General features: G+C 41.5%; 1 protein-coding gene across 4 annotated transcripts in view; it reads right to left on the bottom strand.

Annotated features, from left to right (window-relative positions):
* LOC132825933 (tyrosine-protein kinase ABL1-like) overlaps positions 1-17,571 on the bottom strand; it is a 245,649-nt gene that overhangs the window by 74,948 nt on the left and 153,130 nt on the right. For all 4 annotated transcript variants that reach the window (XR_009645828.1, XR_009645829.1, XM_060841584.1 and 1 more), the window contains exon 4: positions 9,577-9,849. Coding sequence is in view for 2 of the 4 variants with exons in the window: in XM_060841584.1 (XP_060697567.1) it covers positions 9,577-9,849 (273 nt within the window). In the remaining 2 variants the exon portion in view is untranslated. The remainder of the gene's footprint in view (positions 1-9,576; positions 9,850-17,571) is intronic.

The following is a 17,571-nucleotide window of genomic DNA, read 5'->3' as shown; positions in this document are numbered from 1 at the left end:
CCCCTCATGAAGCCATGCTGACTTAATTTTAATCAAACCAAATTTTTCCAAATAGTCATAGATCCTATGTCTTTAAATCCTTTCCAATACCTTGCTTACCACAGACACAAGACTGACTGGTCTGTATTTCCCAAGGATTTTCCTATTTCCTTTCTTGAACAGAGGAACAACATTCACCTCTCTCCAATCATCCGGTACTACTCCCATGGAGAGTGAGGACGCAAAAGTCATCGACAGAGGTGCAGCAATCTCATTCCCCATTTCCCATAATAACCTTGGATATATCTGGCCTAGCCCAGGGGACTTATCTCTCTTGATATATCCACTTTCTTAACATCAATCTGTTCAAGCCTATTAACCTGGCCCACAGTGTTTTCACGATTAACAAGGTCCATCTGTCTAGTGAACACTGAAGCAATAGACTCACTTAGGGCCTCCTCTACTCTTCAGACTCCAGACACAAGTTCCTCCACTATCCCTGGTCAGCCCTACCCTTTCTCTGACCATTCTCTTATTCTTCACTTAAGTGTAGAATGTCTTTGGGTTTTCCCTAATCTTTCCCACCAAGGCTTTTTCATGCCCCCCTCCTAGCTCTCCTCAGTCCATTTTGAATTCTTTCCTAGCCCTGTAATCCTCTAAAGCTACACCAGAGCCTTGCTTCTTCAACCTGAACAAAGATTCAATAGTAACTCTCAAAAGGGAGCTGGATACAGACTTGACAGAAAAAAATGCACTGATAAGGGAAAAGAGTGGGATTAATCGGATAAGGCATAAGAGCTGGTATAGACATTGTGGGCTGAATGGCCTCCTTTGGTACTGTTATTTTACAACTCTATGAAGAAACGCACATTTATGTCACATCTTAAGGGACATAGAAATACCTCAAAATATGTCATTTAAAATGAAGTACATTGAGGTAGCAGTTTTGATGTACAAGTGCACCACAAACAGCAGTGAATGACCAGTTAAACCTGCCTGAGACAGTGCCTGTCATACTGCGGCTCTTCCACTTGATTTCCTCTGACTACCTGGACACTTTATCCCACCACCATTGCTTCCTTGAGAACAGCACCTTTTAGTGATACTGTACAGACACACCTTCAAACAAACAATCTGGCTTGCATCTACTGCAATCATTTTGAGGAACTTCTGAGTTGCGCAATGAGCTGAAAGAATCCCTTAATGTGCTGAGTAAAGTGGAAACTTTATGTGGTTTGTAAGACAAGCCGTGGGTGGATTTCGCTGCCAAGTGGTAACGTTTACTTGTTCTTGGGATGTGGGTGACACTGGCAAGGCAGCATTTATTGCCCATCCCTAGTAATTCGGAAAACATGAAGAATCAACCACACAGTTTGGAACTGGCACAAGCCAGGTGGAAGTGGCAGTGCATTTGACAACCAATTTATTTCAAATGCAACATCAACCTTCTTTGTGGGATTTGAATCTCTGACAATGCTACAAGGCAAAAGTACATGATAACACTCGAGCAAAACTGTTCTCCTGCCAACGTCAGTTAGAAATAGTTATGCGTAGGAATGAGTTACTTGTGACACCATGAATTCAATAGACAGCTCACAATTGATAATATCAGTGACATATTTACTTGAGGAAAAATGCATCAAAGCTGAATATACTCTCAAACTAGACTTCACTCAAGGAAGACACAGCAGGAACCATTGAGATTAAATATCTTGAATACAGAAGCCCAAAGGGAAGCCACTTTACAGTCACACTGGTTGTATTCGTTCAAGATCCAGGCCAGCCTGTGGGTGAATTCTCTCGGCTTTAACATGACTAACCATGTCATTTTCAAGAAATAAGCAACAACTAGAGGATCTAGTTTGCAGATGGGTTACAGCCGCAGTCTGGAAGTCAATCAGTGAAGATATAAGCTCACTTCAAACCACAGATACTCATAACAGAATCTGTAATTCAGTCAATCATGTCAGTCTGGACTTTGTAATAAATAGTGCAAAGATAATTCCTCTATTGAATGCTCCACTGTGTGCATCAGTGCTTCCAATATTTGGCTATTTTGCCTTTAAAGGATACAATGTTTCTTAAAGTCTATTATGAAATGGAGTTGCAAATGGCAGGTCAGGAAAGCTATAACAATAGGATACAGTAAACATCCTATGTTAAAATAATGGACACATCACGCTTGGTTTCAAACACAAATATGAAGAACTCCCTCAGGGACCACTCCTTTACAGACACACTGCACTGACCTGGTTCTCATGCCATGCTGCCTGATTTGGGACTGAGCTATACCACACATGTCCCACCTTCAATTTGAGACGGTCTCAAACCTCAACCAGTTCTCACTATAAAGGTTCACTGGGTACTCCTTGATATCAGTGCCCAATTGTAAATGAACTCTGCTGTGGGAAACTTAAAAAGAAAACAAGGCTGCTCAACAGATTATACACTGGTCTAATTAAATACTGATTCCCACTTACAAGGAATAGCTTTCCACATGCTTTCCTCTCATCTTCAAAGCAATTATAGCATATGTCAAAATAAAAAGCACAAATTTATCCTTATATAGCACCTTTCACATCCTCAGGATGTTCCAAAGCATTACACAACCTGAGGTACTTATTAAAAGCATGGCCACAATTGTTTTGCCAGATTTGCAGGTAACTTGCACGTATTCAAGTCCCATCAGCAACAATAGATAATGACCGGATTATCTATTGCAGATGTCAATAAGGAAGGTAATGCCAGCTGTTCAATTCTCTGCTGTTTGAGGAAGATGCCAGGGTGTCCCTCGAGACCACCTCAACAGGCAGTCAGGGTCACGGTTTAAAACAGAAATATTGAATGAAGGCGATCCTGCCCACTGTACCTATGCAACTCTACAAGAGTGCTATCCAATTAGTTACAATCCCTTGCTCCTTACCTCATCCCAAGGACAGCATCTCTGAAGAAGTGTCAGTCCAGATCTCATGCTTAAATCACAGGAATCAAGTTTGAATCAAGATCCTTTGGACTATAAAATTATTTCATTATCACCGAGCCCTAGCTGAATGTAACTCCTCTATCATCAGGGACTTTATTATCAAAGCTCTACTTTGTATGCTTCTTCACTCCTAATCATAGCTCGACTTGTAAAGAATCTTCACCAATATTGTAAGATTGGTCATTTAATATACTTCCCACTTAGAGCAAAACTGAACTCATGACCATTGGGAACTGAGCTTAGCCAAGGTAACACTGAAACTGGTCTCAAATGCCCACAGCTGGCCTCACCTACAAGTGAGGAGAACAAAAGTTGGTGGGATGTCGCTCTGATGTTAAACTGCATTGCGTTGGATGTTAAAGAGAATTCAATGGGAAATGTGCGATTGGTGGGTCACTAGTGGATCAATTGGATATTAGATGTGATTAAGTTATTTGTTCAAATGTACATTACACCCATCCAGCTCCAATTTCAGAATGGGCCTTAAAGTGAACATGCTGTGTCGGTGACATAGGAGAATCATCTGCTCAAAATCATTACCAACTTTCTCCTTACCAGCAATTCAATGTAACAATGTACCTTGGGAAATTTTGCATATTAAAGATGCCTCATAAAAACATGTTGTTCTTATGTTAGTTCAGGAAGATGAAAAACAATCATTTTAAGTGGAGGAGTTGAATCGGAAGACTTTCACCCACATTTAAAAAACAAACATTCTCCACTGCGAGGGTCTCCATATCTGAGGGGCCAATTTACTGGGGAGTTTTCATTGAAGTACATTCACTTGCAAAGCTGGATCAACACTTCTCAAGTGAAACTTAATTCAACACCTCAAAGGCAGTCGACTCAAAAATAAACTCTCTCCAGTCCGTATACAAGTTTAGAAGGATGAAACCCGAGAGGATATTTAGGGTAACATTCCTCCTGGTGTGGCATGATGACCTTCCAACCTCCTGACATGGCATGTCACTGGTGCAGTGTGGAGCCAGGGCCCAGTGTGGACTGGAAGCCAGGTGCCAATGTGGTCCGCTGGACTGAACTTTTATTTCCGCAATGCTAAACATTTTATTTCTCTATTGTCTAAGATCTTGTAACTAAAGCAACTGTGTCTCGGTACTTTTGTATCTAAGTTGATGCTATATTTCACTATACTCATTGAGCATATGAGACAATAAAGGCTACTCTATTCTAATGTTTTATCTGCTGAATTCTGGGTAACACCGGAGCATCATGAAAAGTTAATAAAAATTCAAATTGATCCGAATGTCAGGCTTCTGCTCCAGTTTATTAATGTGCATCTACTACAGTGCACACGAAGATACCTAACTCAATCGCTTAAAATTCCAGATGTATAGTTCAACCAAATGCTGCAAGATTATGTAATGTTCAAGTCTAACACTAGGAGGGGCTAATGGCACACAATAACTATCACATAATCGGGCAAACAGGACACAAACTGGATAGACTTTGTTTCCCAGGCTGTGGGTGGGTTTTCTGATTTTACCTTGATAGCCTGTATCCCAAGCGGTAAACACCCTGTTGGACAATTGGTGCTGTGACCTCTCAGGTGAGTCTATTATACTGAGCCTGGAGGTAGGTAAAACAGCCGAGGCCAGCAAAACCAAACAGGGAGATTGTTCAGTCACAAGACATTCACATAAGCCTTGTTAAAAGAGGTAAACTTGCATCTACCATACAGGATCCTTCACTGTAGTTCAATATCTGTTCACTATTCTGTCAGTCATTTTTACTTTTCAATAAATTGAGTTGTATTGGCTGATAGCTACAAAAAGACTGCTCCCAGTCAATCACACACCAGCAAAGACAGACATCCAGTCCAACCACATATACTAAAATGAGAACCTGCATTTTGAAAGCAGTGTTACAGGACGTTATTTTTCAAACATCTGAAACGCAACTCACAGATAATGAACTTCATGTGCAGTGATTATCTGCAGAAACCGTAAAGTTAAACAGGTTTGGGGAATAAATCAAGGTTGGACAATCCCTACAGCTAAGGCAGCTACTGGCAGGAAGGTAAATGGACTATTTCATGTGAAGTGGGTTCCTCACGTGATCAGGAAAAAGCGAGGCCTGCAGATGCTGGAGATCAGAGTTGAAAGTGTGGTGCTGGGAAAGCACAGCAGGTCAGGCAGCATCCGAGAAGCAGGAGAATAGACATTTCTCAATAAATGAACTGCCAATTCTCCTGCTCCTCACCTGCTGTGCTTTTCCAGCACCACACTCTCGACAGCAATGTGATTGGGGACTGGTTTCTGTTTCCTACACTGAAAATCAACTCAGAACTGTATACTTTAATTTCAGGTACACCACTATGCTCCCCCTCCCCTTAACCATTTTCTCTGATCATTCCTCATTTTCACCCCATCTTTTGGGCCATTCCTGATTTTCCACTTTGCCTCTATTCCTGTCTTCAGAGCCAGCCTGGTTGCTGATTCACTTGTATTGACACTCACTGAACAGAATCCTCAGTACCACTCAAAGCCCACTAGCTTTAATTGAAAACAGTTCTTGCTTCTGTGGGTCTGGGAGAGTGTCACATCCTGCAGTTGCTCTGTCACACTCCAGGATAAAAATCAAACAACTCACATTTCTAGAGCATCTTTAACCCAGTTACAGGGAGGTGATAGTGACTGACCTTGACATCATGGCACCATTTGATTGACTGTGGTAGCAAGGAGCCCAGCAAAAGTGAAGTCAGGGGATAGTGTCTCCATTTGTTAAAGTGATACCTAGCACAAAGGAAGACGAATGTGGTGATTGGGGTGCCTATCATTCAGCGAGGGAGCATCTCTGCAGAGGCACCTCAGGGTAGTGACCAAGGCTCTATCACCTTCAGCTACTTCATCAGTAACTTCTCTCCATCATGAGTTTTGAAATGGAGATATTTGTGGATGACTGCACAACGTTTCATATAATTTACAACTCCTCAGATAAAGCATCATGCGTACATATGCTGTAAGGCCTGAACAACATTCAGATTTGAGGTAAATTTTAACTATTAATAGCCATGTCACACAAGGGCCAGGCAATGACCATCTCCAACAAAAATAAAGTGTAACCATCTTAGCCTTGCTATTTGATGACCTTACTGTCATTGAATCCCTAACTAACACCATCCTGAGGGTTATGATTGAACTGGACAAGCCAAAAGAATACAGTGGCTGCAAGAACAGCTGACGGACTGAAGAATTCTGAGTTGTGCTACTCACATGCTAACTTCCAGAAGCCTGTCTACTATGTATAAGACACAAGTCAGGAGCATACGGAACATTCCCTAATTGCTTGAATGAGTGTGACTCCAAAAACATTCAAGAAGCTAGATACACTTCAGGACAAAGCAGACTGTTCACAGCAGCCTATCCACCAGCTTGAACATTCACCTCCTGCACCAAAAATGGACAGTGGCAACAGTGACAGTGAAGAAACACCATCCAAGACAGGGTGGTGTGTGGCTTTATGGGGAACTTACAGGTGGCAAGTGCTCCCATGCATCTACTAGCATTTGCTTTCGAGATGGTACAGGCCATGGGTTCGGAAGATGATGTCAAAGGGAACTGTCCTTTTTCATGGGCAAATATTGGACTTGCCAGTGACATCCATAACCCACAAAAGAACAAACAGTAAAATGTAACAGCATGGCAGGAGCTATCAGCCAGCAGGTGCCAAAGAAGAGGATATTTGGGCAGGTGACCAAACACTTGGTTGAAGAGGTCGTTCTTAAGGATACTTTTTAAAAGGAAGAGAGAGAAATTGAGAGTCAGCAAGATTTAAGAATAAACTTCTTGATAGATTAGATTAGATTAGATTACGTACAGTGTGGAAACAGGCCCTTCGGCCCAACAAGTCCACACCGACCCGCCGAAGCGCAACCCACCCATACCCCTACATTTACCCCTTACCTAACACTACGGGCAATTTAGCATGGCCAATTCACCTGACCCGTACATCTTTGGACTGTGGGAGGAAACCGGAGCACCCGGAGGAAACCCACGCAGACACGGGGAGAACGTGCAAACTCCACACAGTTAGTCATAGCTGAAGGCAAAATACCCAATGGTGGGACTGAGTGCGTGGGAAGTAAACAAGAGCCCAAAGATGGAAGAACATGGGTTGCACAGCTGAAGGGAGGTAACTGAAACTCGAAGGGATGAGGCCATGGAAGGAAATGAACATAAAGTGAGAACGTTTTAATGTTAAGGTACTGTCAGACCAGGATCCAATGTACATCAGTGAGCAGACGGATTGATGAATGAATAGACTTAGTACGATTCAAGGGACAAGTGGTAAAGTGTTGGATGAATTCAAGTTTATTCTATGTGGAAACAGAAGCTGGAGTTGGATTGGACTCAAGGTCAAGCAGAGGAGCACTGGAATAGCTGTGCCTGTAGGTTAAAAAACATGGCTAAGCCAGGATTTACCAGTGAAAGCAGGAAATTGCAATCCTTGCGGGAGGGCAGGACTTTCCAACGACTTGTTAGAATCATGAAAAAATTGGATTGGTCTGAAGTATTTCAGATAATCGCCCTCCAGCCCAAAATAATCAAAACTCCCAAAATAATGCAGCATTGCCTAGCGCAAATGCTTACTTGAATGTCGATATACATTTAAAACAAATACAGCTCTTGAAACCCTCTGTATCATGCACTGCATATCTTCAGTGTACAGTCAGGTGCTTTGGCTCTGCATTCATGCATGGGGATCGCAGGGATTATGACATGCCCAGAATTTTATAAACTGTTGATTATCAGTTTATTTTTAATTTCCTTCATAATATTCTCCAATAAGCTGTGTACATTTATAAAAATATTTATTACAATTAAGGCAATCTCTCTTCCCATCTGTCCTCTGTCATCCACTGATTCTCCAAACACCTGAGTGCACTTTAATTTTTGTGGTTTTTCTCCCCAGTCACTAGGAGGTCTTCAATGGTTACTTTAAGTCACTGTCTCCTCTCCCCCTCACAGATTTTCTTCACGATTTCCCAAATCTCTGTGCTTGCTAAACAATCTTGGAAACATCGACACAAAAAACTAGGAACTGCCAGTATGGAAGAAATCTTTGCCACCTATCTCCCATAGTTAACTGCATGGCAACAATTAGGACACAATATTGGAATATCTTCATCTTGGCCAAAATGGGACAAAAACAATTTTTACATGTGACTCAGCAGCATTTAGCCTATATTTCTACATGGCTCACATCAAAAGATAAACAATTACCCATGCTCCAGCAGCAACACTGATTATTAAAAAGAATAAATAGGATGAGGCTGTTCTGCCATTCAGTAAGATCACGAAGGCCTTTCTATCTGAACTCCACCTTTCTATACAATCCACATATTCCTTATTTCAATCCGTGTGTAAAAAATATCAAAATGTCTTGAATATATTCAATCCCTGAGCACCCACAGCCCTTAATACAGAATTTCAAAGATTTACAGCAAAGAAACTGTTCAATTTAGTGTTAAGAATCTGACAACTTATTCTGGCCTGGTTTAAAACTCTCCAGGCATGGAATCAGCTCCCAGCATCTACCTAATCAATCTCACTCAGAATTGTTTGCACAACCTCACATTCATCTAAATTCTGGAGAATATAAGGCAATTCTCTCAACTCAGGAATCAGTTTAGTAAATCTTTGCTACTCTTGACTCTGGGCAAGGTATAACATTCCTATCTGCTTGCATTCACATTGTGCATCAGTATGACGCACAATACCCAGCCTTGCATAGAATCACAGAATCTCTACAGTGTGGAAGCAAGCAATTTGGCCCATCGAGTCCACACCTAACCTTCAAAGAGCATCCCACCCAACACCCCCACCCCTCCCCCAGCCCCCCCTCACCTCATCCTATCCCTCTAATCCTGCATTTCCCATGACTAACCCATTTGGCCTGCACATTCCCAGCCACTATGAGAAATTTAGCGTTGCCAATCCACCTATAATCCAGGGTCTAAACCCCATTCCAGAAACCTTACTGCAAAGTCTAAGCAGGCACCTCCAGTGCAGTACTGTGGGAGTGTTGGAGCCTTACACTGAAAAGTTAAACTACTGGCCTATTTGCCGTCTCTAGTGGATGTGAAGGTCAATCCTATGGCATTATTTCCAAGAGGTGGAGAGGAGAACTACACCGGCCAGTACTTCTCCTTTAAGTACCAACCCAAAAGACGACAGATGGGCATTATGACACTGTTGTTTATGGGAGCTTGCTGTGTGCCCTACAATAGTGACTGCAGTTCCAAATCTGTAAAATGGTTTACAAAGTCCTGAACTGGTGTAATAGGACTACAACATTTTCTTTCTTTAATGTAGTTCGAATGGTTCATCTAAAAGACAGAAGCTCTGGAAGCGCTGCATCACACTACCAGCATGGATTACATGTCGTGTCTTTACAGTGGGATTGGAAGTGGCAATCTTCTCACTCAAAGGGAGTCAGCTATATACAGCCAATGCATCAATATTTTTATGATCCAACAAATTAAATTACAAGTCTTCTAACTACATTTTCTTCCCAAATCTATTGAACTGTGCAGCAGTTACTCAAAATTCTACTCTTCTGCATGCAACAAATGTGAAAGAAATCTACCATACCTTCAATGTCTTCACCGCCACAGTCAGGTTGTATTTTTTCCACACTCCCTCGTACACCTCACCGTACTGCCCTCCACCCAGCTTGTGTTTCATTGTAATGTCCGTCCGCTCAATCTCCCATTTGTCATAATTCGGGGAGACTCCGTAAATTGTGGGCTTGTTCCGTTTGGGAGCTGGGTAATGTAGGGTGGTGATAAGTCCATCAGCCACTGTAGAGTGGTGGTGCACAAGTTCTGCCAAGGTGTTGAAGCGACTCTCTGAAGATACATACAGCTGCAAAAACAAGAAGGGGGAAAATGTTAGCAGTATTCAAATCCAGATCGGAAAATTGAGTCCTGCTTGAGAAAGGTCAATCAACCCAACTGCAGATTTCTCAACACGTTCTGCTTCTCACAAGTCCATTCTCGTCCTGAGGTAAAACAAAGGACTGCGGATGCTAGAGATCTGGGGGAAAGAAACAGAAATCGCTGGAGAAACTCAGCAGGTCGGGCAGCATCTGTGCAAGGGAAGCAGAGTTAACGTTTTGAATCTGGTGACTCTTTATCAGAACTGAAGAGCCATTGAAGTGGAAGCGTTAACTCTGCTTTTAGACTTGCCCTCTTCCAAGTCTTTGCTCTGGGGACAGGCGTTCAATTCCACCATGGCCGCTGGCAAAATTTAAACTCAATCAATACAAATCTGGAATTGAAAGCTCGCATTCACACCAATGACCGATGACTGTGGTAAAAACCCATCTGCTTTTTGATTTCCTTCAGGAAAAAAAATTGGCCAGGACCTATGTGTGGCTCCAGACGCACCACAATGTGGTTAACTTTTAAGATAAACAGCTCAAGAAAAACAAATACCCATTTTTGACCTAAACACAAATAGAACAGAAAGGACTGGTACAGTAGCAAAAATTATACAATTGGTATTAAAAGGCACAAGGTTTTGATAAAGACAAAAGTTTTGATTTGAAGAGGAGCTGACCCAGGAGAGAATAACAGAAACAGTTGCAAGTGATCACTGTTATGATCCCAGATTGCATTACTATGGACAAGTCAGTCCCCAGAACGACACTTGGTTCTTTTGTTATTCATTCATAGGATGATGTTGTTGCAGGCTAAGCCAACATTTACTGCCCATCCTTAATTCCCAGAGGCCAGTTAAGAGTCAACCACATTGCAGTGTAGGCCAGGCCAGACCAAACCAGGTAAGGATGGCAGTTTCCTTACCTAAAGGACATTAGGTAACCAGGTGGGATTTTCTGACAATTGACAATGGATTCATGGTCATTACTTCGTTAATTCCAGTTTTTTTTAAACGTTGAATTCATATTCCATCATCTGCCGTGGTGGGATTCAAACCCAGGTCCCCAAGTTACAAGTGTCTCTGGATTAATAGTCCACTGATAACTCCACTAGACCATCACCTCCACTTACAGATAGATATTAAAATATATTATACAGATAACTTGATAGATCACACCTTTTCTATAATTTAAGGTAGTGATTTTTGACTGAAACATGAAAACGTACCGTGATTTGGCTTTAATAATAAATTAGAAGTTCATTATGCAACAGAAAGAAAGATTAGTTTGTTTTGTTTAATGGGCGGCACGGTGGCACAGTGGTTAGCACTGCTGCTTCACAGCGCCAGAGACCTGGGTTCAATTCCCACCTCAGGTGACTGACTGTGTGGAGTTTGCACATTCTCCCCGTGTCTGCGTGGGTTTCCTCCGGGTGCTCCGGTTTCCTCCCACAGTCCAAAGATGTGCGAGTCAGGTGAATTGGCCATGCTAAATTGCCCGTAGTATTAGGTAAAGGGGTAAATGTAGGGGTATGGGTGGGTTGTGCTTCGGTGGGTCGGTGTGGACTTGTTGGGCTGAAGGGCCTGTTTCCACACTAAGTAATCTAATCTACATTTGAAAGATTTCAAAACATATGGCAAAACAAAATCCCAACTACCCCCCAACACCACCATTTTACAGTGATTTGAAATCCAGAAAAAGGCTTCTTCCTCGTCCAATCTGTAGGTCTGGCATCACGGCTTCTGCAAAGTTTTTTTTGCTTGAATCCTCACACAATGGAGATCTCAATTTTGAATAACAATGCAGATTTCACTGAGGTAACATTTCCTTAACTGCTCTGAACAAATCTCTTTCTAGGAGAGACTATATTTTCATGTGACTTGTCAGGTTTCTTCAAACTGCACCCAAAAGTATTTCAACTAACTTTAAAAAAAAGCTGCTCATCCTAAACTAAGCTAATGTCTCAATATTTTCTCATAAACCCCCACAATATAAACAAACTTCCATTAACACTACAACAGGCCTCACAGTCCTGCTCTTTAACATATACTGGTTTAAAATCAGAGTTCTGGAAAGATTGACCTAATTAATTTTTAAAACCCTTCACAAAAATGACAAACACTCATGTTTTACTAGAATAAATAAAATACTGCTGATCCTGTAGATCTGAAATAAAAAGTGAAAATGTTGAATAAATTCAGTAGATGTAGCAGCATCTTGGAGAGATAGAGAGAGAGAGAGAGAGAGAGAGAGAGAGATAGATAGAGAGAGATAGAAAAAAGTTAACATTTCGAGTAAATGACTCCTCGAGTTCTGAGGAGCCACACCGGACTTGAAACTTGGTTTCTCTCTCCACAGGTGCTATATTTGACTTGCTGAGTTTCTCCCCACATTCTCTGAGTTTGAAATGCAACCAGAGTTTTTATCACACCCAAAGGGTAAGAAAATTTGGATGCAGCCTTCCCAAAATGTCTTTAAAAGATTACTGGATCCTTTATTGCATTGTTGCATGTGGGAGTGTGCTGTGTACAAATTGGTTGCTGTGCTTCTATATTACAACAGTGACTAGATTTGCAAAGGACTTCACTGATAGTAATGTACTCTTAGGGTGCCCTGAGACTCCGAAACACATTGTATATCCACATCATTCTTCCAGTTCCAAAAGAAAAAGCAAGAGATAAACATACTGATGCCATTTATGGTGGGGATTTCTTTGTCAGCTCAAACACTGGAAATAAGATTTCAGTCTTTTTTAAGCACTGAGTGGTATAAGAAAATTAGCTTTCAGAGGATAATGCTGCTTTTCACCCACTAGCCCCAACAGCTCATTACTTCCATATCCACTGGTCAGACTGATATAAGCTTTGTTGGTCATTTTAGATTGAAGTGGCAGGTGTTATCAGACCTGGTAAACGGGCCAACTATAACACAAACAGATACCAGCTTTTCTCTACTCTTCATTAAGATGTCTATCCTCAGAAAATACATCCCCTAAAATGTTAGGGCCAAGACAGTGCATATGGGGAATGGGGGCCTAACAAAGCAAGGAAAACCTCTCGTGGGCATGCACGTTAGTTGTACATCAGCTACACCACAAATAACATTTCATCGGTTTCACAAAACGGGCTAGCAGTTATTTTGCAACTTGTTACCTGACAAGTGCTTTACATGCAATGAATTTCAGTGAAGTGCAACTAGCCATATGTATACAGCAAGATACCAGAGATCAATACTTAACATATATAAAGAACTTAAGAAGAGCAGGAGTAGACCATCAGGCCCTTTGAGCCTGCTCTACCATTCAATAAGATCATGGCTGATTGTTTTGTGGCCTCAGCTCCACTTACTTGCCCTCTCACCATAACCCTTAACTCCTTTATTGTTCATAAAAAATCCATCTTAGTTTTAAAAATGTTTACTGAAGTTCTACTTCACTGGGCAGGGAATTCCACAGATTCACTACTCTCCGGGTGAAGAAGTTCCTTCTCAGTTCAGTCCTAAATCTGCTCCCCCTAATTTTGAGGCTATGCCCTTCTGTCTAGATTAGAGTGGTGCTGGAAAAGCACAGCAGCTCAGGCAGCATCCGAGGAGCAGTAAAATCGACGTTTCGGGCAAAAGCCCTTCATCAGGAATACAGGCAGACAGCCTGAAGCGTGGAGAGATAAATGAGAGGAGGGTGGGGGTGGACAGAAAGTAGCATAGAGTACAATAGGTGAGTGGGGGAAGGGGATGAAGGTGATAGGTTAGGGAGGAGAGGGTGGAGTGAATAGGTGGAAAAGAAGATAGGCAGGTAGGACAAGTCATGGGGACACCTAGTTTCACCTGCCAATGGAAACATCCTCTCGATGTCAATCTTATCTGTTCCCTTCATAATTGTTTATGTTTCTATAAGATCCCCCACCATTCTTCTAAATTCCCATGAATCTTATCCCAGACTACTCAGTCCTTCCTCATAAGCCAACCTCAACTCCAGAATCAACCTAATGAACCTCCTCTTCCTTCCCCCCACCCCCCCTCCAGTGTCAGTACATCCTTTCTCACGTAAGGAGATCAAACCTGCACACAGTACTCCAGGTGTGGCCTCACCAGTACTCTATACAGCTGCAATATAAGCTCTCAGCTTTTAAACTCAATCCTTTTAGCAAGGACAAAGTTCCAGTTGCCTTCCTAATTCCCTGTTGTACCTGCAGACCAACCCTTTGTGATTCATGCACAAGGACACCCAGGTCCCTCTGCAGAGCAACCTGCTGTAACTTCTTACCATTCAAGTCACAACCCTTTTTACTGTTACTCCTTCCTAAATAGATAACTTCACATTTATTAACATTGTATTCCATCGGCCAGACCTTTGCCCACTCACTTAATGTATCTATGTTTCTCTGCAAAGTTTCACAGTCCTCTGCACACTTTGCTCTGCCACTCATCTCAGTGTCATCTGCAAACTTTGACACAACCACACATCGTCCCCAACTCCAAAGCATCTATATAAATTGTGAATAATTGCGGTCCCAACACTGATCCTTGACGCACACCACTAGTTACTGATTGTCAACCAGAATAGAACTCATTTATTCCCACTCTTTGCTTCCTGTTAGTCAACCAATCCTCCATCAATGATAATATGTTCCCCAAAGTGCCATACATCTTTATCAGCAGCCTCTTGTGCAGCACCTTGTCGAAGGCCTTTTGGAAATCTAGGTACACCACATCTACTAGGTTCCCGTTGTCCACCGTGCTCATAATGTCTTCATAGAATTTCAAAGGATTAGTTAAACATAACCTGCCCTTCATGAACCCATACTGTGTCTGCCCAACAGGACAATTTCTACTGAGATGCCTTGCTATTTCTTCCTTGTTAATAGATTCAAGCATCATCCCCACTACAGAAGTTAAGCTAACCGGTCTGTAATTCCCCACCTTTTGTCTACTTCCCTTTTTAAACAGTGGCATTACATTTGCTGTTTTCCAATGTGCTGGAATTGCCCTAGAGTCCAGCAAATTTTGAATAAAATTACCATAAGTGCATTTGCTATTTCTCCCGCCATCTCTTTTAGTACCCTGGGATGCATTCCATCAGGGCCAGGAGACTTGCCTACCCTCAGGCCATTAGCTTGCCCAACACTACCTTTTCCGTAATTATGAATGTTTCTAGGTTGTCACATACCTTTGTCTCTTTGTCAATTACTGGCATGTTATTCACCTCATCCACTGTGAAGAGCGACGCAAAATATCTATTCGATGCCTCGGCCATTTCATCATATCCCATAACTAAATGCTCTTCTCATCCTCTAAAGGACCAACGCTTATTTTAGCCACTCTTTTTCATTTTATATATTTTTATTCACGTTTGCTATCTGCATTTCTTCTTTGTGCTAGTTTTTTCTCATGTTCTATCTTACTTTTCTTTTTAGCTCTTTTTGTGGCTTTCTGTTGACCTTTAAAGTTTTCCCAATCTTCTAGTTTCCTGCTGATCTTCACCATTTTGTATGCCTTCTCTTTCAATTTGATAGCCTCCCTTATTTCCTTAAACACCTATGGCAGATTACCCCTTTTCTTACAATCCTTCCTTTCCATTGGAATATATTTTTGCTTAGCACTTTGAAAAATTGCTTTGGAAGTCTTCCACTGCTCATCAACTGCCCCACCATAAAATCTTAATTTCCTGTCTACTTTAGCTAAGTCCTCCCTCATTCTATTGTAGCCTCCCTAGTTTAAGCACAGGACCCCAGTATTGGATTTTACCTTCACACTCACCATTGGTATTCTAAGTTCAACCATACCGTGATCACTTATCCAAGAGGATCCCTAACTATGAGGTTATTAATTATTCCTCACATTACTCAGGACTAGATCTAGGATAGCTTGCTCCCTCACTGGTTCCATCACATACTGTTCAAGAAAACTATCACAGATACACTCAACAAACTCCTCCTCAAGACTACCCTGACCAAGCTGGTTCGACCAATCGACATGTAGATTAAAATCCCCCCCATGATAATTGCCATACCATTTTTACAGGCATTAGTTAACTCCTTGTTTATTGCCCACCCTAATGTGATGTTATTATTTGGGACCTATAGACTGCACCTATCAGTGACTTTTTCTTCTTAGAATTTCTAATTTCCACCCAAATGGATTCATCTTTATTTTCCACAGAACCTACATCATCTCACAGCATCACCCTGATGTCATCCTTGAATATCAGAGCTTCACCACCTCCCTTACCTTCCTGTCTGTCCTTCTGAATAGTCTAATATCTCTAGATATTTAACTCCCAGTTATGACCATCCTGTAACTATGTCTCTGTAATGACTACTAAACCATATTCATCCGCAATGATTCATGCTGTTAGCGTTCGTAGCAAAGTCAATGAGTTACGAGCATTCAGGTAAAGTGCCTTTACGCTAGTTTTCATACCCTCATGATTTCCAATATCTCTAATATCTCCTGTGTTATCCTCCCTTTTTACTTCTTTCATCGTCTGCCTGGTACTTAAACCCTCCCGCACAAATGCTAAACTGCTGCTTACTGTTTTATTTACCATCATACCATATATGGAATAATAAGGAGTACACTGTAAAATAGAAAAACTTACCACTCTAGTTCAAAGAATAGAATCTCTAACATATACCTGAAGCAACAGATCAATATACAGAACCTCAGCTTATTGCCTCACCTGAAGGATGGCACCTCTGACAATGTCACATTCCCTTAGCAGTGTACTAACTTATCAACCTTGACAGTTTACTCAAGTTCTAGCAGGAGGAACTTTGAAACGACAACATTGCATTGAGTGCAAGTACAAATAACTGAGCTAAGAAAACACAGAATCATGGCAGGATGCATTTTGCTAGAATTTTGTTGAAATACCGGAAATGAAAGTAAAGCTCAAAGAAAAAGAATGAAGTTCTGACAGTGAACCAGGAACCACAATTTTCACTCTCGCCCACATAACATTAGTAAAATGTAATTTCACCTCCTACAAGCAATCTCCTACAATGACAATAACATAATCAGCAAGGAGTCCTATCAACTGTACTGACTGTCTAATACTCCTGCTTGGAACCACAACTATTTGAATACTAAACTGAGTGTGAGTCAGTGTAATTGTGTTTGTTCCAAACCAGTGTCGAGTTCAGGTCAAACAGTGCTCTGTACTGGAAGCAGTTTTTATATTAAATGTTTTCTTGAGGCCATGTACTCAAGTGTGACCTTGTTACGGCTTCTTTTTATTGGCCTCAAACAACTTATATTTAAAAAGGCAGTTTTACAGTACTGAAAAGCACTCGAGACACTGAGGTTTGTGGAATAAACATAAACCAAGCCAAAGGGGAGAGTGGTAGGGATGAATCAAAGCTCAATGACATGATTTGTTTAGTCAGGTCTAAAAACAGGACGGGAAGGTAGAAAAACCAAGGGATTTGGCAAAGGAATTCCACAAAATAGGTTGCAAGGAACGCAAGAGAACACGCATCAGATGTGAGCAAGAGTACACCATATGGCTCATTAAGCCTACTCTGTCAGTTAACGCAATCATTGCTGATCTTGCGTTTTAGCTCGACTTTCCCACCTGCTCCCATATCCTTCAATTCCCCAAGAGACCACAAAGGCACCTGGGTCCCAGTCATAAAGAAGCATCCACTATCCTCTGAGGTACACAATTCCAAAGATTCACAACCCTTTGAACAAGGAAATATTTCCTCAAT

Source organism: Hemiscyllium ocellatum, chromosome 21 (genome assembly GCF_020745735.1).
Source record: "Hemiscyllium ocellatum isolate sHemOce1 chromosome 21, sHemOce1.pat.X.cur, whole genome shotgun sequence".
Classification (NCBI taxonomy): Eukaryota; Metazoa; Chordata; class Chondrichthyes; order Orectolobiformes; family Hemiscylliidae; genus Hemiscyllium; species Hemiscyllium ocellatum.
Note: the sequence above shows the minus strand (reverse complement) of the source record. Positions and strands in the feature narration are given on the sequence as shown.